General features: G+C 47.7%; 1 protein-coding gene across 6 annotated transcripts in view; it reads right to left on the bottom strand.

Moving 5' to 3' along the window:
- Kiaa1549l (KIAA1549 like) overlaps positions 1-27,344 on the bottom strand; it is a 267,831-nt gene that overhangs the window by 50,391 nt on the left and 190,096 nt on the right. For 4 of the 6 annotated variants that reach the window (XM_057780906.1, XM_057780908.1, XM_057780909.1 and 1 more), the window contains 5 exons: positions 20,403-20,566; positions 15,639-15,823; positions 8,551-8,678; positions 3,446-3,627; positions 285-499 (listed from right to left, as the gene is read on the bottom strand). In XM_057780906.1, coding sequence (XP_057636889.1) covers positions 285-499; positions 3,446-3,627; positions 8,551-8,678; positions 15,639-15,823; positions 20,403-20,566 — 874 coding nt within the window. The remainder of the gene's footprint in view (positions 1-284; positions 500-3,445; positions 3,628-8,550; positions 8,679-15,638; positions 15,824-20,402; positions 20,567-27,344) is intronic. The other 2 variants (XM_057780907.1, XM_057780911.1) reach the window with 1 other exon arrangement.

The following is a 27,344-nucleotide window of genomic DNA, read 5'->3' as shown; positions in this document are numbered from 1 at the left end:
CTAGGCAGGCGATAATTACGTTTCACCCAGTTCTGAAATAGCCACAGCTTGAAAATACCATTAAGGTAAAGGACAACTGGGGTTGTCTGCCCCAGAATTTTTTATAGCAGCTTCAATTTGACCCTCCTTCAGACTCATTATTGAGCACATGTGTGTGGGGCCCAGATCAAAGGCTTGCAAAGATCAAAGTCCCAAGGTAAGATCAAGGGAGCATAGGTACAATGCCCAAGGTGTCCTCTGCCCTCGTCCCACATGTGACGTGGGGACACAAAGTACACTTCTACCTGCTTTTAGACTCTGTGAAGGGAGGACACACTTCTGGGTCTGGGTCCAACACATGCTCCACTTCCTTTGGGGCTTTCTCATACATCTTCCTTTCTGTCAGGCCTTTGCTTGTTTCCACTGCGGGGAAGTCGTAATACCCCTTCCTCTTAGCTTTCAGACGCAGTTTGTTCCGGTAGTGCTCAATGTCTGATTTCTGCTTCAGAGCCTTGTTCACCTTGGAGGAGAGAGAGAGAGAGAGAGAAGGGAGTCTCAAGACCACTCCTGAGTCAGCATGGCAATAGACAAGAAGCTTTTTCTCTAAGGTCAGTTGACCAAAAAGACCAGAGGTGAAGTATGGGGGAGCTTTTCTGGAAATTGTGACCTGACGTAAAAGCCCCTCGTCTATCACCCTCATATAAATTGGATCTGGCACCCAATGAATTATCTTACATCCTTGCTTCCCACATCTCTCTGACCCATGAAGTCCTATGCCTGACTGTATTCCCTTAGCTGAGAACTTTTACTGTCTGGATCCCTACTCTGCCTATACCATGTGGTTCCTCAGTGTGGGAGCCTAGCTGCCTGGCTAGATCTTGGTGCCCTGAGTCCAGCTCTAGTTCTGAATAACCTCTGGCTTCCTCTGTCTGCTTAGTTGGGGCTCTCTGGATGAGTCTCAAAGTGGATTGGGATGGATGTGGCGGGAAAGTAGAACAAAAATATTCCGCTTTAGGGGCTTTTACATATGATCCGCTTGCCCAGGAGAGGTAGTTCTGTAAACCCATGACTTTTTTAAGAGAGAGAGATCACTATGAAAGTTTGTGTGGCTGAATGTCTGACGCTTCCTTTAAAATATCCTTTAAAAGAATTCCCTGTAATTCATACAAGAGAAACGTGGCCTTGGGTTACCCTTCTCCCTCATTTATGTGTAAATCAGCCATCCCTAAGGGAAGGGAGAAGAATTACATTGCACTCTATGCCAAGTTCTGCGAGACAGCAAATTAGGGAGAGATGCTAGCAAGGCCCATTCCTTTGACTGCCCAAATGTAGCATGGAGCCACTTCTGAATGAGGGTCCGCATGTGTTCTCCTCATGTGACAGGGAGCTGGGTCTGGAGAGTGGGATCTGCCCAGATTTCAGAGTCTCTTTGTATGATGTTCTATCATTAGGCTGGGACAAAGAGACTCAGGTATGGTGGCCATAATGAGAGCCTTAACTAGGCAAACAACGGTTAGCGGTGTATTAGTGCCAACTCCAGAGGATTGTGTGTGGATAAGGGGAGGGGGCACACTGTGTCTCAGAAAAGATTACAGAGCTAAGGAACAGAAAGGACACATCGTGACCAATTAATTCTTTCTCATTGAAGAAGGAATAATAATGAAACAAAATGTTAGTAATGATAACAAAGAGTTTGTTTACGTGTTAGTCATTGTGTTAAGCGCTTTCTGGATAGCGGCCCATTGTGCGGATGGGGGCGTGAGGCGCAAAGGACTCTCCTCGCTGCTCACTTGCCTAGACAGACAGCGAGTGGACAAGCTGGAACTCCACCTCTGGCAAGACAGCTCTGGAGGTCACTCTGTCTAAGTACAACACTGTTTCTTGTGACGGACTTGGGTATAAGTTAGAAGAGGAAAGAAGCGCTCTGCAGGAGTCAGGGCAACTGAACTCCCGCTATCAATGTGCCCTTGAGTCAGCACCCATCCCTCAGGCTTCTGTTTCTGACCAAAAATACAGAAGCTGGGGAAGAAGTGTTGCTGATGTGTGTAACGGAACCTCAGCCCATCACAGTGTAAGGCCAACCCAGCCTTTCTGCTCAGAAAAGAGGTCCTTCCTGCAGCACACATACAGGTGCACACAGCACTGTAACGAGTGTCCTGGCTGTGGGAAAGAAGCCCCGGTGTGCCTGCTATACAGGGCTGTAGCAGGTCCCTTGAAGTGTGATAAGAAAGAAGCTTTAGGTCTTGCAAATCTCCCAACTGCTTCAGGCGACAATAACAGGGTAGAAATGAAATGAACAACCAACCCAATGCTTTAGCGTCAGGGAAAGCTGTGTGTATACACATGTGTGCATACATGTATAACATAAATATGCACAAGCGACCCCCCATATGAACATGTGTAAAGATTCATACATGTGTGATACATGTATAACATAAATATGCACAAGTGACCCCCCATATGAACATGTGTAAAGATTCATACATGTGTGATACATGTATAACATAAATATGCACAAGCGACCCCATGTGAACATGTGTAAAGATTCATACATGTGTGCATACATGTATAACATAAATATGCACAAGTGACCCCTGTGATCATTTGTAAAGATTCATAAACACTTTTTTTAGCTCATTGATAATTCTACTGCTGAAGGAAGATAGAGGAATGATGTTTTCAACCCAATTTCCTGTTCTTTGTGCGAGTTAACGCTCTTCTCCCTTACCTATTGATCAATCACCTATTATCTATCATCTATTATCTCTAATTTTCTTTGATAAAATCTCTCACAGATGGACAGATGTTTTAAATCTCATCACAGATTCAACCAGACTGGCTGCTCGATGAGCCCCAGGATCCACCTGTCTGTCCCCCAGTGCTAAAATGACGGATAGCACTGGTGTGCCCCACTTTTCAATAAGTGTTGGTCTCGGGCTTTCGTGGCAAGCACTTCACCAATTCATCAGCTCCCCAGGAAAGCTGATTGACATTGACACCACCCAGACAGCAACCATGGGGCTATTTTGAGCTTGCTAATAGAAATCGATGTCATTTCAGAGCCTCCAGCGGCCAGCTCCCTGCCCAAACGACAGCACATTCTCATTTCCTCTCAGCTCACCCTCCTCTTATTACCCCAACAACATGGATCTAATGGGCGCTGAAATGTCCAGGAGTACAGTATCGAGAGGCCGCAGACTGCACTCAGGAGGGTGGGGGAAAGGAGGCCTTCTGATACCTGCTTTGCTAATCGCCAGGTTGTGAAGGTTTGCTCTGAGCTTTTCACTGCAGGTGGAGAATGCTATGAACAAACTCACTCTGGATGATTTGTATTTCATATCATTGAGGCCTGGTGCATGCAGGGGTACAAAGCCCCTCCCCCCCCCAGCCTGAGGCCAGACACAAGCTGCATGCCACACGCTGAGGGGCCCCAGCTGGACTCTCCACGCAGGTCACAGGTGCTCACCTCACCATTGAGTGCCGCCGAGGACTCCTGCCCCCTGTCTGCGGCAGGGTGCACTACGGGCAGAGCGGACGGTTTGATGGCTATGAGCTGCACGGATCCAGAGGACGTGTCAAAGGGATCTGCTGGTGCCTTGCCGGCACTGTCGAAGAGACCGGCTCCCTCCTCTTCATCACTTGCTGTCACTAAAGCAGGCAGAACACATGGGTTTTAGGACGTAGGGAACTGCAGGACTGGATTCCGCTCATGGTTTACCTTTACATTTAAGGGCTGGTGTTTTTGATCTCAGTCATTCTGACAGGTGTAAAGTGGTATCTCAGAGTCGTTTTGATTTGCATTTCCCTGATGGCTAAGGATGTTGAACACAACCAATATTAGCTTATGCTGGAGAAGATGTGGAGCAAGGGGAACACTCCTCCATTGCTGGTGAAAATGCAAACTTGTGCAGCCTCTTTGGAAATCAGTATGGCGGTTTCTCAGAAAATCAGGAATCATCCTACCCCAGGATCCAGCAATACCACTCTTGGACATACACGCAAAGGATGCTCAACCATACTACAAGGATATTTGTTCAATTATGTTTATAGCAGGATTATTTGTAATATCCAGAACCTGGAAACAATCTATGGGTCTCTCAACCAAAGAATGGATAAAGAAAACGTGGCACATTTACACAATGGAGAACTACTCAGCAGTAAAAAACAATGACATCTTGAAATTTGCATGCAAATGGGTGGAACTAGAAGAAACTATCCTGAGTGAGGTAACCCTGGCCCAGAAAGATGAGCATAGTATGTACCCACTCATAGGTGAATACTAGCTGTAAAGCAAAGGATAAGGAGTCTATAGTCCATGACCCTAAGACGCTACGTAACAAGGAGAACCCTAAGAGAAATATACATAGATCCCCTGGGGAGGGGAAATAGACAAGATCTTCTGAGAAAATTGGGAGCATGGGGGTGGAAGGAGAAGGGAAGGTGGAAGGGGAGGAGAGAAGAGAAGGGGAGGGGGAGGAGAACTAGAGGTAATGGGGATAGTCAAGATGGAGGAAGGACAGAGACAGAGAACAAGGAAAGAGATATCTTGATTGAGGGAGCCATTATGGGGCTAGAAAGAAACCTGGCACTAGAGAAATTGTCAGGAATCCACAGGGAAGACCCAAGCTAAGACCCTAAGTAATAGAGGAGAGGGGGCCTGAACTGGCCTTGCCCTGTAGTCAGAGTGATGACTATCTTAAATGTCACTATAGAACCTTCATCTAGCCACTGATGGAAGCAGAGGCAGAGAGCCACAGTGGAGCACTGGGCTGAGCTCCTAAAGTCCAGCTGAATAGCGGGAGGAGTGAGAATATGAGCAAAGAGGTCAAGACGGTGATGGGGACACCCACTGAAACAGCTTTAATGGAAGCCTTCCAACTTCGGTCTGGCAGTGAGGGAACCAAATTAGGCCCTCTGAATGTGGGTGACAGTTGTGTGGCTGGGGCAGACTGTGGGGCCACTGACAGTGAGACCAGGATTTATCCCTACTGCTTGTTCTGGCTTTTTGGAACCCATTCTCTCTGGAGGGATACCTTGCTCAGCCTAGATATAGGGGGAGGGCCTTGGTCCTGCCTCAAAGCAATATGCTAGACTTTATTGACTCTGCATGGGAAGCCTTAACCTCTCTGAGGAGTGGGTGGGGGGTAGGATAGGAAGTGGGAAGGGGGTGGCAAAGTGGAGGGAGCAGGAGGAGGAGAGGGAGTGGGAAAGAGATTTGGCATGTAAAATGAGAAAATATAGTTTTTTAAAAATAAATTAAAATATATATATAAGAAAAAAATTAAGATCTGTACTATTTATTGGGTTGTTGTCTTATCAGTGGGCAAGAAAGAATTGTCAAGGTTGCACTTAAACAGAAAGAAAAAAAAATCTTTCAAAATGAGGATAGAACACATTTGAAATCAATAAAAAGCAAATTTGTTCTCTATGTTTATAGAAATGAGAAAAGTAAATTTGGCCAAGCTCCACATGTCTCCCTCAGTCTGGTCGTGGCCACAACAACAGCCGTCAGTCTGGTCTCTGCTGAAGAAGCGGCCACATTTTGCGCCATGTTAAACGACAAGTTTCCTAGGTGGTTAGCTGCGCGCCCTGCGTCGGTTGCTCTGTTTCTCCTTCTGAAGGCTGCTCCTCAAACAACTTAGCTCTTTCATTCTTTTACTTGTCTATGAGAAAAGAGAGCTGTGAAACAGCCACCAGAGAGACTAGCGCACAGCCACAGTCTACTCCGCTAATTACACAGACTCTTCGCCTCCTACGCGTGGGTGAATTAATTTTCCCATCTGACAAACCATTCTGCAGCGACGGCTGCAAGACACAAGTTGGCTTTGTGCTTTCATAACTAAACTGACAGAAGTTGCACCAGGTCCAGCCATATCTAGCCGATTTACTTGTCTTTTAAACGGTTTTCTCATGAAGCAGGCATAAGAACGACAGTAAGATAAATTAGGCCTGTTTAAGCAACCAAATTAGTAGGCAACTTGGAAGCAAAATGGGTATTACATAAACTATGAATGTAGCTGAAGTGTGTTCATCTTTCCTTGTTATTTAAATTATCAAGAAATATAGCTTGTAGATCTTTCTGTCAATTACAATCGCAGAAAATCTGTCAAGTTAAACCAAGGAAGTAGTTGTTTGATAACGTAGCTAAGACAACTTATAGACTAACCATGGGTCATAACTGAACATTTTAAAGGTTTCGTAGATTGGTTTGCAAATACCAGGTCACTAAGCGGTCTCTGAGAGAGGGCCATTTCTATCAGAAGGGTCACTAGATGCATATGCATTTTTACAGGGTAGTTTTACTATGTAATATGTGCGTGGCCACCTTCAGCAGCCACTTCCTGGTCAACTGCTGCAAAGGCCTTCCATAGCAGCGGGTTTCCAAGATGCTCCCATTCTCGCTACCTGATACGAATACCTACAGTTGATAGCGCTGAGCTTTGTAAGCAAGAGGGAAATGATGGCCACATAACAACAGTGCACTGCATCCGAGCCTTTCAGAAAAATAACATGATGGCTTCCACCTGGTTCTCTCTTGAGTCACTTATTCAGAAAAACCACTGACTACATTCTGAGGCTCTTCAAGCAGCCCCGTGGAAACATGGGGTGGCCTCCCACCAGCAGACACAGGAATGAGCCATCTTTTTGTCACTATAGCCCACGCCAATGTGACTGTGATTGCATGCCACACCCCAGGTCAGAACACCCTTGCCAGCTCCTAGTAAGTTTCTGACCCACAGACATTATACAAAATGATAATGCGGACTGTCGTTTTAGGTCTCTAGTTTGTGGGTAACTCAAATAGCTTCAAGAAGTCCCTGAAACCAACCAGATTCACCAGGCTCCTCTCTCGCGAGAGTAAACAATAAAGACCACGGAGAGTCGCTCTCAGGCGAGCCAAGCTGCAAAGACTTGAAGACCAGAGGGGCTGCCTGGAGGAAGCAGAAACCAGCGGAGCTGCCTGGCAGTTTGAGTCACTTGGAAGGGATAGTCTTCAGCTGCTGAGTTGCCTGCAGGCTGTGCAGTGTGCTCCGGGTCCCCTGCCTTGTGAGCTGTCACCCGTGCTATAGTGGGCTTTGGTGATGCAGCTGTCTGGGGGTCCTTTCTGTTCTTGTAAGAAACCCCTCACCCATATTCCTTTTAGTACCCCCCTTCCTAGATATAATATTGCATTTAGTTTAGAAGTTCAAGTACCTGCACTTGTTAAGAAAAGCATCTTACTTGTTTTTATTTATTTATTTACTGAGGCAGGTATTGTCACTCATGGCAATCTTCCTGCCTCAGCTTCTCGAGTGCTGAGATTACAGGCATTGAGTCACAACACCTGCCATCATGCTGGGGTTTTTTTTTGTTTTTTTTTTTGTTTCTTTCAAAAGCCTACCTGTTATACCCAATCTTCTCACATAGATTTAAACATCTTCGTGAAATGGGCTCTAAAATTATCTTGCAGCTAGGTTAACTAACGAGACCAGGGGACCACAAAAACCCATGCCAGCCACTTTGCTGGCAGAACAGTGTGTTTTCCTTTTCAAGTTCACCAGAGAACAAGAGTAGAAGCCATGGATGCAATAAGCCCGGCAGAAAATAAGAACAGTCTGTACATCAACATTTATTAATTAACCTTAGCTACCCTACCTCTAGACTGGACACTAAACCACTCAGCAGTAGTGTCTGAATATTCCATGGGGGCCATATTCACAGACAGAGCACTCAGTTCTTTTTGTAGCCTGGCCATGTGAAGGAAGATGCACTCTGTCTTCACAATTCCACTCAGTGCTGGTTTCTTCCGTCCTTTGGTCCATCTCCCGATCCCGATATATATTATATCAACCATGTCCTTTTTTAGGTAGGAGTGAAATGAACTGCCTGAGTATCCCAGCAGAATCAGTCACACAGCTAAATTAATTAACTAATTAATTAGTGGGTGCCGAGGGTTGGACCTAGGGTAGTACAAGCACTCTGGCGCTATGATGCTTAATTTTGAAGCAGGGTCCCACTTAGTTGTACAGGTCTCAAATGTCTGAGCTTTCTGCTTCCGGCTTCTGAGCAGCTGGGATTACAGTCGGAGACTACAGCATGCCCAGCAAGGCTGATTAGTTTTTTTATAATATAATCTTGTTTGTTTGTTTTTATGACAGACCTGTTAGTTGAATTTTCAGTATCTGGATTCACGGGTACACAATGAACCCCCTGGGACTTGTAAAGGGGTTAAGGGCAGGAAGTTGGGAGAAACCTTCCAAGATGGGCAGCATTTCTGTTTGTTGGCCTTGGCGTTGGAAGTCATGTCATTTCACCCAAGAATGAGAAAAAGCTCAAAGCAAGCATCACTGTGTTCTAAAAAGATGTTTTCCTCAGGAAGTGTGCCCTTCTTTACACTGGAGGAACTGAAGCTGACTCGGAGAAGGATACAGAAATCACTCAGCACCTCACAGCTGCCTCCAGGCCTCATGGGGTAGGATAGAGAGGCCCAGAGTGAGCACACAGTGAGTGCAAGTGTGTGCATACGTGTGCAAGCATGTGTGTGCTTACACAGGAGGGGTTGAAAAGGTACTTGGTGTGGAAACTTCTCACCATTTCTCTTCCTGGCCTCCTCCTTTGTCACTTTCTGCTGTGTCATTCCGTTCTGGGGTGAGCGCCTCCCCGAGCTGGGCTTCCCTGATTCGTTGCTGATGACAGAACCATTCTCACTGGGCGACCTGCTGGAAGTAACCATAGCAACAGGGTAGACAGTAAGTTTCGACAAGAACAGCCTCCTCTCAAGGTTATGTTATTTGTACAGTTTATGTCTGCAGCCTTTCGTTCCTGTTTCAGTGGCAAAAAAGAAATGATACAAGAGACAAAAGAAACAAAAGCCACCCCCACACACCCACGCTCGTTCACAGGCGGGGTATCAGGCTTTCGGAAGTACACTTGCTGTTTTAGACTCTCTAGACAAGTTTGATGAGCCCGGCCCTCGGTCCCAGCTCTGTCTCATGAATCCACCACCTATCTCGGTGACTGCAGGGATAGTAGTGACATTGGCTGTGTAACACACTCTCCTTTCACAAGCTCTCTGGATGCTGAGGGTTTGGTCACATGAGCATCTTCAGCCAGGCATAAAACATGGTCCTCTTTGGCTGTTCGCCACAGCAGAGACCTACATGACCAGTACAGATATAGTCTTCCCATCATGGGGTCTCCCTCTGTCTGCTAGCCACACTTGCACACTCCTGACTACTTACTACGTGTGTTCTGAAGCACTTATTTGAGCTGCACATTCCTCTAGGGAAAACCTCTTGTTGCCTTTTTTCTGTGCAAAGCATCACGCCGGGTAGACGAGTCTATTGACATCTGAGGGCAAACAGCTGGGGTGCCTACTATGTGCCAGGGACTATGTTGAGTGCCTTCAAGCCTGGTTTCTGGTCACAATAATGATCCCTGATATGGAGGTGGTCCACCTTGGTCAGAAAACGAGGAGTGTGAATGTCCCGGAAGCTAAGAGTGGTTTCCAGGGTTAAGCAAGACAACGCCAAGTCACCTAACCCCAGAACATATCTCAGGCAGCAATCTCAGATGGGAGCAAGTCATAGGGCCTGCATCCTTCTGCAGGACTGGACTCTCACCTCCAGAACTCTGTGGGGAAATGGGCTCTCCAGACTTTGCTGTCTCTGGAGTGAGCTCTCCCTCGGGCCTCACAGCTGACCCGGGGATAGACTGAGCGAAAATACTGACCTCCCTGTGTGGAAGACGATGAGGGGCCAGATACCTAGTGATCTCTTGTACTTCTACCATCAGTCATCCATATTTAGAAACTACAGTCAACTAACGCTTGCAATGGAACACGGAGTGGACTCAACGCCCTTGATCATGGGGGAAGCTGTGCATTCCAGCACACCCTCTTCTTTCTCTCCCACCACCTGTGTGGGTTTAGAATGTTCAGTTCTGCGCATGTTGGCACCTGTGCTGGCTAGTCCTATGTCAACTTTACCACAAACTACTTAGCTGAAAAGAGGGACGCTCAGTTGAGAAAAAAGCCGCCGTAAGATCTGGCTGTAGGGCATTTTCTTAAATAGTGACTGATCAGGAAGGGGTCATCCCATTGTGGGCGGTTCCCTGGCTTCTATAAGAAGACAGGTTGAGCAAACCAGTAGGCAGCACCCTTCCATGGCCTCTGCATCAGCTCCTGCCTCCAGGTTTCTGCCCTGCTTGACTTCCTGTCCTGACTTCTTTGGTGATAAACGCAATGTAAGTCAAACAAACCCTTTTTCCCCAACTTGTTTTTTTTTTTTTTTTTTTTTTTTTGGGTATGGTGTTTCATTGAGGCCATAGAAACCCTAACTAAGACAGAACTCTACAAGTCACCAAAACTGAAGGTTCGGATGTCTGGGATGAGGCAGTACCTACCAAGCATGTTCTGTAGCACACAAGAACTAAACATTTGCACACAGGGCTTGGGAAATGCTCACTGCGTTCCTTCTGTGGCTACCGCAAACTGCGGTAGCATATCAAAGGCTTTGATCAATTCTGTCCTGGATTCAGTTTGCTTCACTTAATCTTCTAACTTATGTGTCTGGAAAAATTTCAACAGTTTGCCATATTGGTGCTACAAAGACTATAGGTGGGAAATACGGATGAGGCATTAAGTGATTGAGTGTATACTTATGTATATCATATAATATATTGCTATATATATATATCACACCAGCTATTTGAGCACTGAATGCTGGTTGTGGGAAAAAGGCACACATACATAGAGACATATAGATAGACAGACATACACCCTTGAATTGTTTCTGGAATCTAAAGCTAACGGCACCTACTTTCCAGCTGACTTTATTGGATAAAAAGATTTTCATTTAACTCTAGGGATGTGGGGGAGGGGAAAGCCTTTTGTAATCTATTTTACTTTTGTATAAGCTTCTTAGTGATTTTTGTAACATTTTAATCCCCTTTCCCCATTTGTTCTTGAGAGAGTCTTCTGGTGTTTCTCTCACTCTGAGAAAGGTGACAGCAAGCACCTACCTGTGGGCAAAATCCCAATCTGCTTTATTCTTTGTCTCTGTCTATATACCTCTGTTTACAGTGAGTATCCAACTCCAAACTCCTGGCCAAAAATAAAAAGTGTGTGTGTAGCATATGTGTGCACATGGCACTGATCAAAGCAAGTACACGTGAGCGGAGAGACTGAGACCTAAGGTGACAGAACTCAACGGTCCTTTTTCGGAACTGCAGGCAGAGGTGGGCTTGTATTGGGACTAGCCAACTCCTGAACAGTATGACTCATCAGTAGTGTAAGAATCCTTTCCAAATGGCTGTCCTATGAGGTTGACCACCTATCAACCTTGACCTGGCCCATCAATCCCAACCACAAATGAACAAAAGAGCATCACCAAGTCTCCAGACAGGAGGAAGGGGACCTGAACACTGCCTATCAGGCAGGCCAACAGTGACTAACTGATCAGACTTGGTGGCGCACGCCTTTAATCCCAGCACTCGGGAGGCAGAGGCAGTGGATCTCTGTGAGTTCGAGACCAGCCTGGTCTACAAGAACTAGCTCCAGGACAGGCTCCAAAGCTACAGAGAAACCCTGTCTCGAAAAACAAACAAACAAAAAAATTGAGAATATCAAATAACTATTAAATCATTGACTTTTTTCATTTGAAAATTTGGGGGGTTCATCTAGCAAATCCATTTTGAAAGGGCTTACAGTCAGTCCACAGGAAGCCAGAATGGAGAAATTGATGTGGCAAAATGGAAAAATCAGAAACCTGATTCATAATGGGTTTGGTCTTAGATTTGGTAGTTAAATAAGGCTGGGGAGGAAGCTCAATTGTTAAAGCGCCTTCCATAAAAGCAAGAGAACTTGAGTTTGGTGGTGCGTATCTTAGTGCAAGGGCAGGGAGCTGTGCACCCCTAGGGCTTCATGGGCAACTAATCTACCCAGCACGGGGTTCAGTGAAAAAAAAAGGAAGAGGAGGAGAGCCATGGAGGAAGACAGGAAGACACCTGACCTTGACCTTTGGCCTCCAGGTGAATGTGGACACATGCACACACTCAAACACATATGTACTATGCATGAACACACAATATCTCCACAAATGATCTTAGACTTCCATGATCAGACACAGATGAACAGAGATGAGGTTTATGTAACAGTCTGGGCAACGTTATACCCCGCCCTTAGTAAAATTACATTTTTATGATAAAATAATGAAGCAGATGCAGAAATCATGCTGCAGTGTGGAAATTGCTCCCTTTCTCTTTATTTCAAAAGCTAGCATTTCTTAATAAAAATGGGAACACATAATTGAACTTAATTATCAAGAGGTGAATCCTTGTTTAGTCAAGGAGAAGTGCTTGTTTTCAAACAAATTTCAAAAATCAATCCCTGTAGGATTTAAATTATTCAACCTGAATAGGGAGGAAAGAATTTTTATTCTTCCCGGAAGAGCTGCATCAATATCTTAATTTAGTAATTCTTCTTTTTCAGTTCCTTGTAAAGGGGTGAAAAGTTGCCAGCCTGACTTTATTGTGCTTGGCAAGGATCAGCAAGAGAGTAATGCTATCAGCCACACAGCGGCTGCGTCCTCTAGGAAAACCATCTGCCTGCTGTGTTTCCATTCTGCTCTGCTCGCTCTCCTATGCTGGGGAGACCACTGCAGCAATGGTGCCAGCTCTGTTCATCCCTCCGTGCAACCAAACTTTGCGAAGTCTTCTACAGTGTCTCAGAACTTGACCACAGGACTTGGTTGGCCAACAGGAAGGAAAGGAACATGACAGAAGCAGAGACTTGAGAAATGCTTGCATTGGGGGCTGTTTTTCTTGCTGCCCTTGAACCCTTGGAACCCCCTTGTGAAAAGCCTGATGGAGTTGGTCTGCTGGAACATGAGCCCACATGGAGAGAGGACTCGTGTCCTGGGCCCCCTCAGATCAGGCTGTTGGCAACAAGGCAGCCTGGTTGACTCAGTTTCTATCACCTGATCGGTGTGCTGCTAATTCCAGATAACATCGGTCAGCTTGGACCAGAAGAGCCATCAGCAAAGCTCAAGCTACTGGCCCGCCTGAATCATGAGCTGAACAAATGGCGGTTTGTTTTAAGCATCGAAGTGTTGGAGGGCTTTGTTATGGGGCTACAGGTGACTAATTTATGCCTTCAACTTTATTTTCCACATAAGGTGAAATCCACCGCTCTGCTCTTTACTTCATTTTAAGGTACCAGTAGCTTCTGGAATAAAACACAACTGTGTTGCTTGACTTCATGCAGAGCTTTTCCTATGAACAAAGCTCTTTGAAGCGGTTCAGGATGGTGGCTGACATGAACATCAGACCTTTACACACACGCGCACACCTACGCCTGTGCCTACACACATTTGAATATTCATGCAAGTGCACACCATATATCACATGAAAATGGAAAAAGGAAAAAAAAGAGAAAGGAAATAACTCCACCTGGCATTAGGAGGACTGTAAAAATGTGTCGTGTGGAATTCTGCCCCCAAGAATTTGGAGATGGGAGAGACATGGAGACTAATGATCTACAGTGGGGTCCCTTTGTCCTCAGATTACTTTGTCTCTTGACTTCTTGACTTCTCTCCTTGTCTTCCTCTCATCCTGTTTTGCATCTTCCCTTTGCTGTGCTGACTTTGGCTCATCATCAACACCTCTAACCACTGCAATGCTTCCAAGGCTTAGTTCTCGGAGCGCTTCCTTTCTCTGTCTCCCCACTCCTGGATGAGTCTTTCCAGTCTCATAGGAAAACAAAACTCCATCAACTCCCATGACTGTGTCTTTACTCTGAGCCTCTCCTGCGAACTCCAGACTCATACAATTAATGACTGCCATTTGTGTATCTCCTGGGGACAGATAAGCTGATCTCCTTCCAACTTTCACTAAACAAACACATGGCAAACACACTTCGCTCATTTCCAAAGCCCATGGCAGCCTAAGGCCAGCTCCCTTCACAATGTTTCTTACAGTCCAGCCATTGCACCACAGTGCTTACTGTCTCTTGGCTGGGCCTCTTGGGGTTTCCTTCTCCTGTGAATCCATCCCAGCATGACATCCTCTTCTCAAACCCACCAATGACTTCTGATCTTCATCTACAATACAAACCCCAGTCTGACTTTGGTCTCTAAGACCTGACATGACCAGCTACAGGCAGCTTTCCTGATTCATCTGCTGCTATTTCCTCGCTAGTACACACCAGCCTTCTTGACCACATTGCTTTTCTTCGGGCAGGTCAAGAATTCCCCTCCTCTGGGTTTTGCACCCATGGCTCCATCTGCTTGGATCATTCCTCCCCAGGAAGCCTCCTCATGGCTGACATATCATGTCCATGGTACCTTTTTCTAATGACATTAATCAGTAAGGTCTTCCCTATTCTATCTAAAACAGTCCCCCCGACTCTCTCTCCACTCCAGGCCAGACTGTAACTTCCACATGAAGAGAAAGTTTGTCTTGTTCCTTGGGATAGCTCCAGAGCCTGGTAAACTGCAAATAGGCAGCAAACATCCGTTAAATAAAGAGAACGAAAAGGGAAGGAGGCAGGGAGGAAGAAGCGCTCCCAGCTTCCCTAGTGCTTTGAGGCAGGGAGGATGGGTTGCCAAGGAGGTTGCTTTAACTAACGAATGGGGCCTGCCACCGACTTCACTGCCTCTTTACACGGCCATTCCAAAGGCTTTATAATGAGTCTTCCTGCCTAATCCTTCCTATCTGTCACCTACAACACCTTGAGAATGGTCCTGAAGTACAGGCTAGGTGTCATTGCTCCTTGGAAGAGGTTTCGGTAGCTTCTCGTGGCCTGTGGAATCAGGTCAATCTCCTGAGCCTGGCAGTCAAGGCCATCCAGGATTTCAGTCCATCTTCTGGTCTCATATTTTACTATGTCCGAGCCACTGTGAAGGCCGAGCTCCAGGGAAATGCCGTGTGCAGAAGCCCCGCTCACCTCACTTCTCTCCCCGCCTTAGATGATCCCTTCACCCATCCCACCTACGCCAACCCCTCCACCTTCGGAGAGTCAGGGGAAGGGCCTGAGACAATGCCTGGATGGCAGTGAGGGTCTTTGCTGTCTCTGCTCTCTACCACTGTGGGTACCTCGAATTGTCAGTCTCCACGTCTCTCCCAACACAGGATTCTCGGGGGCAGAACCAACCTGACACATATTTACCGTCCCTCAACGCCAACCAGAGCGCACTAGTTATTTTTCCTCTCTCTTTCTTCTTTTTCCGTGTTCGTGTGTGTGAGCATTCACATGTGTGCAGGCACAGGTGTGGGCGTGCATGTCTGACATTAATGTTAGCCACCGTCCTCGGCTGTTTCAAGAGCTTTGCTCATAGTAAAAACTCAGCAGGCGATTCTGACTGAAAGCAGTAGTTTTACGAGACACTTCTGGCAAAACACAACTATCACGAATCTAAGGCACCGATTTTAGAAGTGTGACATCAGAGCCAAATTTGTCATCGTAAATAGAAGGGCTACTTCTCCGGTGTCATGGCTGATAGACCAAGGGTTCTCACAAGGCGGCAAGCATTATGAGCCTTCTCTTCTCTCTTACTCTCCTTCTCAGTATTCCAAGTGAGAAGGGGAGGCTTTAGAGAGCAGAGGAACTCACTGGAGGGCCACAGCGCTCACCGCCAGTTATTCCTCTTATTGCCTAGAGGGCGAACCTGACCCGTGCCTACCTCTTTCTGGTTTCCGTAGACTTAGCCGTCTTGATGGTGCTCCCCTCCTGGGCCGTTTCTCTCTCCTGAGGAGTATCTCTGACAGGTATGGGGAGGACCACCGTTTCCTGCGTCACAGGGATGACCTCCTCGTCTGCCCCTTGCTGGCCCAGATGCTGCTTGGCGTAGTCAAAGCCTTGCACGGGCTGTGAGAAGGAAGGAAGATTGAAGTCACACTTCTAGAGAGGGCTCTCCAGCGACAACTTTGAGAAGAGACAGTCAAATACTCAACGCTGTTTACTGTGCTTGGCCTGGTTCCTGCCCTGACAACATGGGCTCATCTGTGAGGGATGAGATGTTGTCTCCAGTAGCTGAGACTTTCCAGGAACCCAGAGATGGAACAAGATGGCTTGGTTCCTGGATTCACCCTCTGCCTACTGCTCATGCATCACCCTTTTTATCCACTGGATACTTCTGAAATCCAGGTCACTTATGAGTGTGTGAAAACAGAGACTTTAAGAAAGGACAGCTTCCAAGGTAGACATTGTTAGTAAGTTAATTAGTTAGTAATTAAAAAAAATTACACAAATGTTTGGTACAGCACACAAAACATTGATTTCTCTTTTTGAAAGATGAAAGCAAGGTAAACCTTAGTCTTCATGTTATAGGAAAAAACCCCAAAAGCTCAGATAGTGTGAGTGAGTGCCCAAGAGAACACAGCTAAGTGATAAAAACTGAAGCCTAGCTCCTTGCTTTTCTGGTTCTCAGGGTAATGGGCCCAACCTTTTGAAAACTGCCTGACATCAATCAATCACTTATCTGACACACACTGGTAACGTCCATCCTCAATAATGCAATGTCGCTCTAGTGAGCTCCATACATTTATTAAAGCAAAATACTAACTTCTACACTGGGGATACACAGTTCAGTGGCAGAGCACCTGCTTCCCATGCACAAGGCACTGGTTCAGTCCTCACCACTATCACCACCTCCACCACCACCTCCACCTCCATCACCTCCACCACCACCTCCACCTCCATCACCTCCACCACCACCTCCACCACCATCACCTCCACCACCACCTCCACCTCCATCACCTCCACCACCACCTCCACCACCACCTCCACCACCACCTCCACCTCCATCACCTCCACCACCACCACCACCTCCACCACCACCACCACCACCACCACCACCACCACCACCACCACCACCTCCACCACCACCACCACCACCACCACCACCTCCACCATCACCACCACCATCACCACCACCACCACCTCCACCACCACCACCACCTCCACCACCACCACCACCACCACCACCACCTCCACCACCACCACCACCTCCACCACCACCACCACCTCCACCACCACCACCACCACCACCTCCACCTCCACCACCACCACCATCACCACCACCTCCACCACCACCACGACCATCACCACCACCATCACCACCACCACTAGTAATAGTAAGCTCCAATAATTTTTAAAGGCAGACAGTTTTATTACTTTTTAAGACAAAAGTACACGAAACAATAAAAGTCAATTTGTGTGTGACATTTATTCTAGACCAGGCAGAGCGTAAAGGAATGTGTGTGCCTCAATCCACTTGATCGTTACACCTGCCTACTATAAACAGTGCTGCTATCCCCATTGGACAGATGGGAAAGTTGAGGCACAAAGAGGCCCTATAACTGTGCCGAGGTCACGTAGGTTGTGTACGAGAAACAGGAAAACAGTGGCTGTGCTTAGGAGATAATGACCTGTCCCAAGCAGTTTCTGTCAGACAGGCCCTGCAGGACCAACCCTGAATCAGAGTGGGCTCTAGCAACTTTGTAAAGATGCCAGTTCCCACCATGTTCTCTTTAATGATGGGAGAGCTGGGAGGCTGCAGATTCACTGACCAAGAACAAAGAGGGGTGAGCAAGGAAGACAGGAGGCCAGGAAAGCAGGATACCATGGTCCCAGCATTCTCCCTGCACAAACCTAGCTGACCTCAACAGCGACAGGATGTGTCTGTGTGCCTTGTCTCTGAAGAGGGTGTATGATCCTCTCCAGCCTCAGCTCCCAGAAAAGCCTCCCTCGCCTCCTCTGCTTAGCATGCTAAGTATATTACAGGTGCCCAGGATCTCCCCGGCTCTGCAGCCTGCATTCTAAGGATATAGTAATGTCCCTGGGGCCGTCTGCCTTGGCTACTGATTGGTGCCCAGGGCTCACTCTCTTATTGTGCCTTGCCCCTTGGCATTCATTGAATTCTGCTCACACTTTCTATGCAGTGGCCTCTCAGTCACTGCAGTATCCCTGACTCTTCCCCAGCAGGACTGCGGCGCTAGGCAGTTCCACTCTGCTGGCTTCCTGCAACAAAGGGGCTTTGGGAATTGAAGTGTCTCCGCCACCTTCACGGTGGGAGAGGCAAGCAGCTGAACCCCACGGGAGCACATAGCAAGCAGCTCATGGGACGTAGGTCGGCTTGGTTCTCAGCACCAGGTTAGCATTCTAAGAAGCATGGTGCCTGGCGTAGGCACACGGAAGGAGCTGTGCAGAGGCGCCAACATCTCATCTGTTCTGGTTCCAGAGCTGTCAAGCCAGGGAGGATGCTGCTCATCTCGGCAGATGAATGAAGATTTTGGTTTAACGCAAAGTTTCCCTTTCCAGCTCCAGTATGGCGCGTTTTGCATTCCTGGACTCAGCTGTGATGCTGATAATTACTTGCTACGTCTAAAACGACTCACGTTGTAGGCAAGCTCAGATGGAAATGAAATATTCTGTCTTGGAGCAGTCTCGTTTATCACAGCTCAACAGTTCCCTCTGTACCCTTCTCCCCAGCACCCCGCTGTGTCTGGGAAGCAGGTGTCTTATGTCAACAGACACAGAACAACATTCCCTGGAAGGCAGTGCCTCAGGAGACAGGACTGTCTAATGAGGCTCCGGCTTCCCCACAGATGTAGCGCTTGCCATGGAATAAAGGTACCTTTGATTTCTTGTACTCAAGTGAGCTGTGCTCACACAATCAGACCAGAGCCCAGCATGGCCCTCCAAGGGCAAGTCCCATGGCTGACACAAATTGCAGTGTGTGGGAAGTCAGAGGGAGTGATGTGCTGTCCCATGTCTATGTAGCCAGATGGAGTTTCAAGGTTCAGAGCTAGGAGCAGAAACCCTGCCAAGTCCCAGAGTGTGGGTAGGCGGAGAATGGAGAATGAGCTCCCAGAGGGCTGGGGAGCAGGATCAGTTGTGGAAGGGCCTGGTGCTTGGATCTCCAGAGCCCACACAAAAGCAGGGTGTGGTGACACGTTGTGTGACCCTGGAGCTGGCGGGGGATGGACAGCAGAGCAGGCAGGTCCTGAAGCTCACTGGTGAGCCAGCGTGGGCCCACTCAGTGAGCTTCTGGTTCAGTGAGAGACTGAAGAAACAAAGATGGCAGGTGAGAGAGAAGACATCTCCTCACCTGACAGAAATTTCCTGTCAGGTCCCTGTTTGCACATACTGAACGTGCACCCACACTAACAAGTGCGTATAACACACACATGCATGTGCACACACATGCACACGGATGCAGGCCTTAGTCATCCCTCTGTTGTTTGTGCTATGACTGGACAAGTCTCTGTCTCGCTCCAGATTGTCTTGACAGTTAAGCGAGAATATTGAAGCCTGCCCTGACTGTGACCCAACTCCCAAGACAGCCGTGAGGAACAGATGAGGTGAAGGACCTAGAAGAGCCCACAGATTGTAAGGCGTTATTTAAACAGCGGGTATTACAGAGTGGACATTTACCACAGGGACTATTCAAAAGCAGCTATGTGACTGGAAAATTAGGTTCGGGATGTTTTCCGCCTTCAATCCACCACCCTCCCTGTCACCAGAGGTGCTTGGGGAAGAGACATGCAGGGGACAGAGGAAGAACAGGGCTCTAAGCCAGGCTTTCTTTGAGCTGCTGAATTGGTATTCGGTAGCTGTCAGCCTATCTCATAGCCTGTCCGTCATGACAATGGCTGAAGCAGAGTCATTAGTGGGGCCGAGAAATTTCTAGGAGTCTGTGCGCCCAAAGAGGTTTTGTGTAGGAGCCAAGAGACCTTGTCTTGGTCACCTGGGCCAATACAACAAAGCACCATTAATCAAGAGGAGTATAAAAAGCAGATCTAATTCTAAGGCTGGAAGGCTGAGGTTATAGTGCCAGGATGGCTGGGATTTTGTGAGCACTCACTGCTGGGCTGGACACTGCCCCCTTCTTGTGTGTTCATGTGGTAGAAGAGGCCAGGGTCTCCTGGGCTAATTTCAGAAGGGAACTAATCTCATTCCTGGGAGCCTCAACTCCACGGCCCAGTTATCCTCCCAAACCAACCTTGTAATACCTTCACTTGGAGGCTAGGATGTTCAGACAGTTGCAGGCTTTGTCTGACCATCATTTCTGCTGCTGTCTATCCATGGAATGAGGACGGAGTTGAAGGAGCTACTTTTCGCTGGTACAGGGAGGCGGGGTCCAATTATTAAAGATAATCTAATGTCTTTTCACATCTTTCTTGCTACCAGTTGTCGGTGCCTCAGTTTCTCTGTAAAATAACTGTCCTTCTTTGAGAGGATCTAGTAATGGCGAGAGATCCTCTGAGTGTCAACTACTTGGGTGAGAGTGAGCCGCAGAGGAACGTGTGTTACATGCCGATCACTCCTTTGGAATGAGGGGTTGTGACATGTTTCTCAACGTACTCGATAGCCTTAGAAGCCCAGGAGAAAGGCTGGTGGAGACTCTGGGCAAAGCTCCTGGCCCTCCCCATGCCCACATTACCTTTGCTCTCTGAGGCAGGTTTATCATGGTGTCTGGCTTGAAGTCATTCTTGTTCTTCCTACAGAGTACTGCAGTGATGATAATGATGATAACAGTGACCACGGCGATGGGGGCCAGCACTGCGGCGATGATCCACAGGTTGTTGGGTGGATTCTTCACCACGGCTGTGGGAAAGAGCCAGTGAGAAGTACATGACAAAGAGCCCGAGGTAGGGGAAGGCCACCCAAATGTAACTCCCAACCCCAAGTCGGACGACAGGGAGAGATGGACTTCAGTAGCTTCTGCCTCTGCCACTGTGTGATCTTGGGCAAGTAGCTCAAGCTCTCTGAGCCTCCATCTCCTTGTCTGTAAAATGAGAGCACCTCTTTATGTTGCTTTAGTATGGCTCCTAGCACATGCTCAGGTGACATTAGACTCCACTGTTCCCAAGAGCAGAAAGAGAAAGGCCAATTAATGTCCCTGTTCACCTTGCTGGAGATAGTCAAAAGAGAAAAGGAGAAAAGTACATGAGGATTAGAAATGCATGTTGGAGGGGCTGGAGAGATGGCTCAGTGGGTAAGAGCTTTTTCCTGCAAGCATGAGGACCTGAGTTCAAGTCCCCAGCATCCACCTAGGCATGGTTACATGTGCCTGCACTGAACAGAGGAGGTCAGAAACAAGCAAATCTCCAGAGTCTGCTGGCTAGTCAGACTAGCTGAAACGGCAAGTTTCCAGCAACACACAAACACAAATAAAGACATGTGTGTTGGAGTCAGGAGGCAGAAGCCACCAAGAGATGACTCCAGGCCGTGAAATCACCCTGTGAGTGAGCAGGGGATGAAGTATAACCCGAGCAGATGGATCTCCCTCAGAATGTGTCTGGGAAGTTTAGAAATGCCAGGACTAACCACAGGACCAGGCTGGTCTCAGTAGGGTGGTAGGTTACCAGAACAGCAGGTGCCTTCGGGGGTGGGACAGGAGTGCAACCCTGAAGGGATGACGGGGAGCTGGTCATGCTCTATACAGAGATAATGACTGGGTTCTTACAGCTGTGCGCATCTGTCAGAACTCATCAGATCTGTACATCTTCACTGTGTGTATGCTTTATTGCAGCATTACAAGCCGATAGGACATTCTGGTTAGTGATATGCACACTGACGTGTTTAGGGGTTACCTCTGCAAATGTTTGTGACTCACATTGAAATACAGGGGGCAGAGGAGAGATAAGACAATACATGATAAATAAAAGCAACAGTAAGGCGCTAAGTGTGGGTTCTGGAGGGGTGGTAACATGGTTATGTACGGCATAAACCTTTCAACATTTTGTTAAGTTGGGTTAGGAAAATGTTGGGTTGGGAAGGAGGAAATGCCCTTGATGTGAGGTGAGTGGACCTCTCCCAGAATTACACACAGGAATTTTTGGGGAACACCAGTCAAATCGAAGGGGGCGATCTCAGAAGTGGAGCAAAACAGGAGTCCAAGCAGATGCCTGTGGGAGGGGTCTCAGGAAGGAGGGGAAGTCTGCAGCAATCTAGAGAGGAACTGAAGATGGGGGCCTTGCCTGCTGTGGGGAGCGTACCCTGAATGTCAGGCTATAGGGCTTCAGCTAACTATTGTCACTGAGGCTGGAGGACAGAGGACAGATTCTAATAACTAGTTGGTTCTCTGCCTCCACCAGGTGGGACCTGGGAACTCAGGTCAGGCTTGGCAGCTAGCTCCATTAGGCACTAAGTCATCTCACCGGCCCCCAGAACACAGCTCCTGATTCTCTCCCTCCCTGCTGTGTTCATCTCCATTCCTGCTCCACAGCGAGGCAGGCCATCACCTCACCGTAGTGCTGGCTTTCTTCTGCCTATCCAGCGTCCCACACAGGAATCCTGTCACTGTCACCAGGCTCTCCCAGACTCTGCCTTCCCCAAAGCTCCTGGGTGGTGTCTGTACCAGACCTCTGGTCACAGCAGCAAGGCTCTAAAACACATGTCAGCATAGGCATTTGTTCATCTTGTTACCCCACCACGGTGTGTGTGTGTGCGCGTGCGTGCGCGCACGTGTGTGTGCGTGTGTGCACACACATATGAATCACAGGGGCATCCTCAGGACCTATGACAGGGCCTTCCATATAATGAGTGCTTAACCAGAAGCTAGAGGCTTGAGAGCATAAACTGCTATTATACCATTGCAATGAGACCAAGCTAGAAGGAAAATCTCATCTACATAGTGATTCTAGTCCATATTTTAAATCCATTTTGCTTATATTTTGGTCTTTTATATGTTTGGTTAGCATGAATCTTCCTAACTCTGCTGAACTCTAGAGGTTGCGTGGGACTCTCGAAGCTGAGGACTTTAGACCCTGCAACACAAAAGCCTCACTGGTAAATGCCACATGGGGACAATCTGTCTGAGGAGCCAGCTCATCCCCCTCTGATTTCAACCACCTTGACTTCAGCTGGTCCCTTGTTAGCCAAGTTCTGCCTGTGATCTGGCTGCCCTTGGGCTCTGGATACTATTAGTATAGAAGGGTTTCTCTTTCCACGGTCTGTATCAATCAGTGATTAATCACATTATTAACTTCTGAAAACAGCTCATTAGATAATGTGCCTCTGTTGACATTGCATTTAATTGCTACTGCTCTTAGTAGCTTGTATTTATATGTGAGTTCTGTGGCATTAACATTTTCTAAAGCTCAGAGCTTCTGTGGAAAGTCTCACTAATACCTTTTTCAGGGTGGGGTATTTTATCCTGATGGAGACCAAGAAGTGTGGTGTATGAGAACCTATTCTAAATGCATACATATGTATCAGTATATACATACACAGCAAATGCATACATATATACATATGTATATAACTAGTGAGCATGGAAGAGTTATGTATTCTGATTGCATTTAGTTTTATTGTTTGGGTGGATAACTTTCTTTTTGGTGCAGAATGTAAAATTTCTTCACCTCTATTTAAATGGAGGAGAGAACACATTTGTGCATATTAATATATTCCTTTAGCGGTCAAAATAATATTAAAGCTAGGTCAACTAGAGCCCTGAAGTCCAATGAATTCATTGGCATGAGCTCTAAAAGTATGAGGCTAAGGACGGGGTGAAAAGGCCCGAGCAGTCCTTTAAATTGCAGGAAGTTCAGTAGAGGACAGAGAGGAAGAAAATGATAAGGTCTGAGTGCCTCCTTGACATCAGACACAATGGCAAGTCTGGGCCTGCATCCTGTTCTCGTCCTGGTCCAATGGTGAGGAAACTGAGAGCCAAGGTGATAGGAAGGTCATCTCCCTAAAACCACTCCGAGACGGGTCTCTCCTGAGCAGGAATGGAAGTGTGAGCCTCCGTCTGTGTGTGTGCTGGAGTGCACACTCACACGAGCATTTGCCAGGACGCTCCAAATAGTGTAAACAGATGAGTGAGTCTCACCTGGTCAGATGCTAAACCGAGAAGGATTCAACTATGCTTCAGGCTTCTTTTCTCAAATGTTGGTGTCTACAGCTGTGTGAGCAGATGCAGGGGCGACACCATCCAGGGCTCCACCGAGTAGTGAGTGTTCAGTCTAGGCTGCTTTCCTGCCCAAACCCTCCCGTGGCTTCTCCTCCACGCAGGGCCAGCCTGTGAAATCTAGTGGGGCCCCTCTCCTGTGCCTTAGACCCTACCACTTCCATTCTTCCTTCTTGTGAACCTCCCCACTCAGCCTCACACCCTGCTCTGTCTGGACCAGGTCCTAGATGGCTTCAGGAATCTTCATGTTCCCTCACACCTCTACTTTAGCTGGCTAGTCACTGATCCTCTCACATCCCCAAGCAACTTAAATCGCAACTTCATCTCCTCCGCATCCACAGCTCGTCCCGCCTACGTTTCCTCTGTGGCATTTACCACCAGCTAGCATAGTATTTATTTGGCTTATTTAGCCTGTTCACTTAGGACAAGGACGGTGGGGAGTGAGCACCCTCTCAAGGCTGAATCATTAGACAGGAAGGGGAACGAAGACTGTATAGCATGAAGAATAGCCTGGCGTACGGGTTAGCATTTGGATAAACTTAATACAAACTATGGACATCTGGGAATAAGGAACCCCGTCAGATTGGCCTGTGGGAATGTCTATGGGGGCATTTTCCTGACCAATGATTACTGTGGGAGGGCCTAGTCAAATGTGGGTGGTGCCACCTCTGGGCAGGTGATCCTGGGAGGTTTAAGCAAGGCTTGGGGCGGGGCAAGCCAGTGTTCCTCCATGATCTCTGCTTCAGCTCCGGCCCTAACTCCCCTCAATAAAGGACTATGACATAGAAGTGTAAATAAACCTTTTCGTCCCCAAGTTACTTTTGACTATAGCGTTTTATCACAACAACAGAAAGCAAACCAGGATACCTGGAGACAAACTATAAAGGCCCCTGAGTGGGGGCTTGGCCCGAGCTACTGTGAAGACCCATTTCCAGGAATGTGCATTTTTCTATTTATTCTATAGATGATGGAGAGATAACAGCTGTTTTTTAGGGAGTTGTTGTAAGAGCAGAACTCAGATTTGATTACAGCGATTCTAATGACAGCATGGAATACATGACTGTGCATGTCCCTGTGAGCTTGGGGACGCTACTGCTGTGGCCAAAGATGGGGAGGGCAGAGACCTGGAGAAAGGCGCTGCTGTGTGGGTTAGTGGAGAGGCGGAGACAAGGAAGCGAAGGTGAGAGGTCGAAGTGAGATGGCATTAGGAGTGGGCAGGAGAGGAGATATCCTTGGTCCACCCTTAGTCCTTCCTCAGCACCTAGAGTGGTTTCCAAAAGGCTCCACACATCTAATCTGATGTGAGCTCCTCTCCTTTCCCCTTCTCTTAGTGCCTTCCCTGTCCCTGCCACCCATCGTCAGCCAAGTCCTCTTGGCCTCAGTCCCCTCCCCCGTGTGTGTTCACCCTTCTCATCCTTTCCTGTGTACCACAGGTCTGGAGCAGAGAGGAGTCTCAGAACAAAGAGACCAAAAGGAGCATAGAGCAGGGACCAGAGAAATGACGGAGAGGAAGGGGGCCAGTGAGCCAAGTTGCTAAGAATGTCCAGTGAGTGGTGTCCTGAAGAACCCAGAGAGGGTGGCAGGACGATGGAGAATATGTGTGTATGGTGTAGACTTCATGAGTGTTCGTGCCCATGTTTGCACAGAGGCCAGAGGAGGATGCTAGGTATCCACAGCTACTCTTTGCCTTGCTGCCTTGAGATAGGGTCTCTTACCAAACCTAGAGCTATGCTTGGGTCAGCAAACCCCCAATCCTGTTTCTACCTGCAACAAAGCTGGGGTTATTGGTGCGCATAGTCACACATAGCTTTTTATGTGAACGTTGGGGATTTGAACTCGGATCCCCATTTTCTTACCCACTGAGCCATCTCCCCTGCACTGGACCTGGGATTAAAGAGGAGAAGGAATTATCTGGACACAGCAGGGCAAATGAGGATGAGGGTCACCTTGGTAACCTGCTACGCTGTCCTAACCAGTTGGCTCTGCTTAAATCCATCTCCAGCCTGAAGCCCAGCCATCAGTTTCACTTCATGATGGCTCCAAGAGAACAGAACCAATCAGAATGCATCCTTAGGCTTCAGTTACCAAATGCGCTGTGGTACTGTTGTTTTGTTTCTCCTTATACTAGGACAGTCCCCATAGGATCTCTCCACATGTGCGCTAGGCCCAATCTCTTTGCTCACTTGAGGATTCTGACTTACACATCTCATCTCTTTTCTTCTCTGTCCCTCCCTCTTTAAGACCATCCCCACAGATAACCAAACTCACCCCAAACGACTGTTCTACTCATCTTTCCTTTCTGTCACTACTGTCCCATCACGGTCCCCTTCTTACCAACCTTTGCAGAGCAAAAAAAAAAAAAAAAAAAAAAAACTCCATCTGACTAAACTCTGTAAACTTTTACCTGATCGTACTGCCTCTAGAGGATCTAAATGAGCCTAGAAGACCACCCCTTTTCACGAGAGTTGCGCGTGAGCTTCCTCTCTGGAGCTAAAGCTCCAGGCAGTTGTGAGTTCCGCAGTGTGGTTGCTGGGAATGGAACGTGCATCCTCTGCCACAGCAGTAAGTGTCTTAACCTCTGAGTCATCTCTCCAGTCTTTCCACTTGCTCCCTAAGCCCCACTGTCCCCTGCATCTCCTTCCAGCCCCTTGCCACTCCTCAGGACCCTGTTGGCTTTTGCTCTTCCACACATGGACTTCGCGGGAAGTTCCATGGTTTTCACTCTTGCTCAGTTGCTCTCCTGCTCTGTTTGTTGATGTTCCCAACCTTCTTTCTCTTGACTTCCATGTGGTCCTCTAGCAGACATTTCAAACTTAATGTACCACTTCCATCCTTGATTTCCACCCCAGACATTAAATCCACACCTTTTGCATCTCAACAAACACAGGGCTCAAGTCAACACCCAGACGTCCCCTAACTCCTCTGATCTCCCACCTCTTTTCCTGCTAGAAGAACCTATTGTTTGAACCCAGCAGCTCTGTTGCTCAGAACATTCTGAATGCATCCTGTTCTCCATGCCTAGAATTGCCACCTCTCTCCTTTCCTCAGGATTTGTTCTGGGGTCAGGCAGACAGACGTAAACATGGAGGACAGAACTTTGGGGGAACTTACATAGAAAAGACAACAAAACACAGGAAGTGGGAACCAGAAACTGACAAGAACAGAGGCCCTGAAGAGGTAATGGGAAACAAGAAACGGAAGAGACTCACAGTTGAAAGTGTCATTTCAAAAACAAGACTGTGGAGGATGGCTGTCATCATCCCTCAGCACAGGTGTGTCTGGGAGGATGTACCAGCCAAGCATGGTGTGTCTGTCACACAGTCATCCCCAGGGAAAGCAAGAGAGGAGGAGGAGGAGGAGGAGGAGGAGGAGGAGGAGGAGGAGGAGGAGGAGGAGGAGGAGGAGAGAGTCAGGAGCCAGGTGTGAACCAACCTGATGCTCTTTGGGGAGAGGGGACACCATCCAGAAAAC

This window comes from Chionomys nivalis, chromosome 9 (assembly GCF_950005125.1).
Source record: "Chionomys nivalis chromosome 9, mChiNiv1.1, whole genome shotgun sequence".
Taxonomy (NCBI): Eukaryota; Metazoa; Chordata; class Mammalia; order Rodentia; family Cricetidae; genus Chionomys; species Chionomys nivalis.
This window is presented reverse-complemented; position numbering and strand designations above follow the sequence as displayed.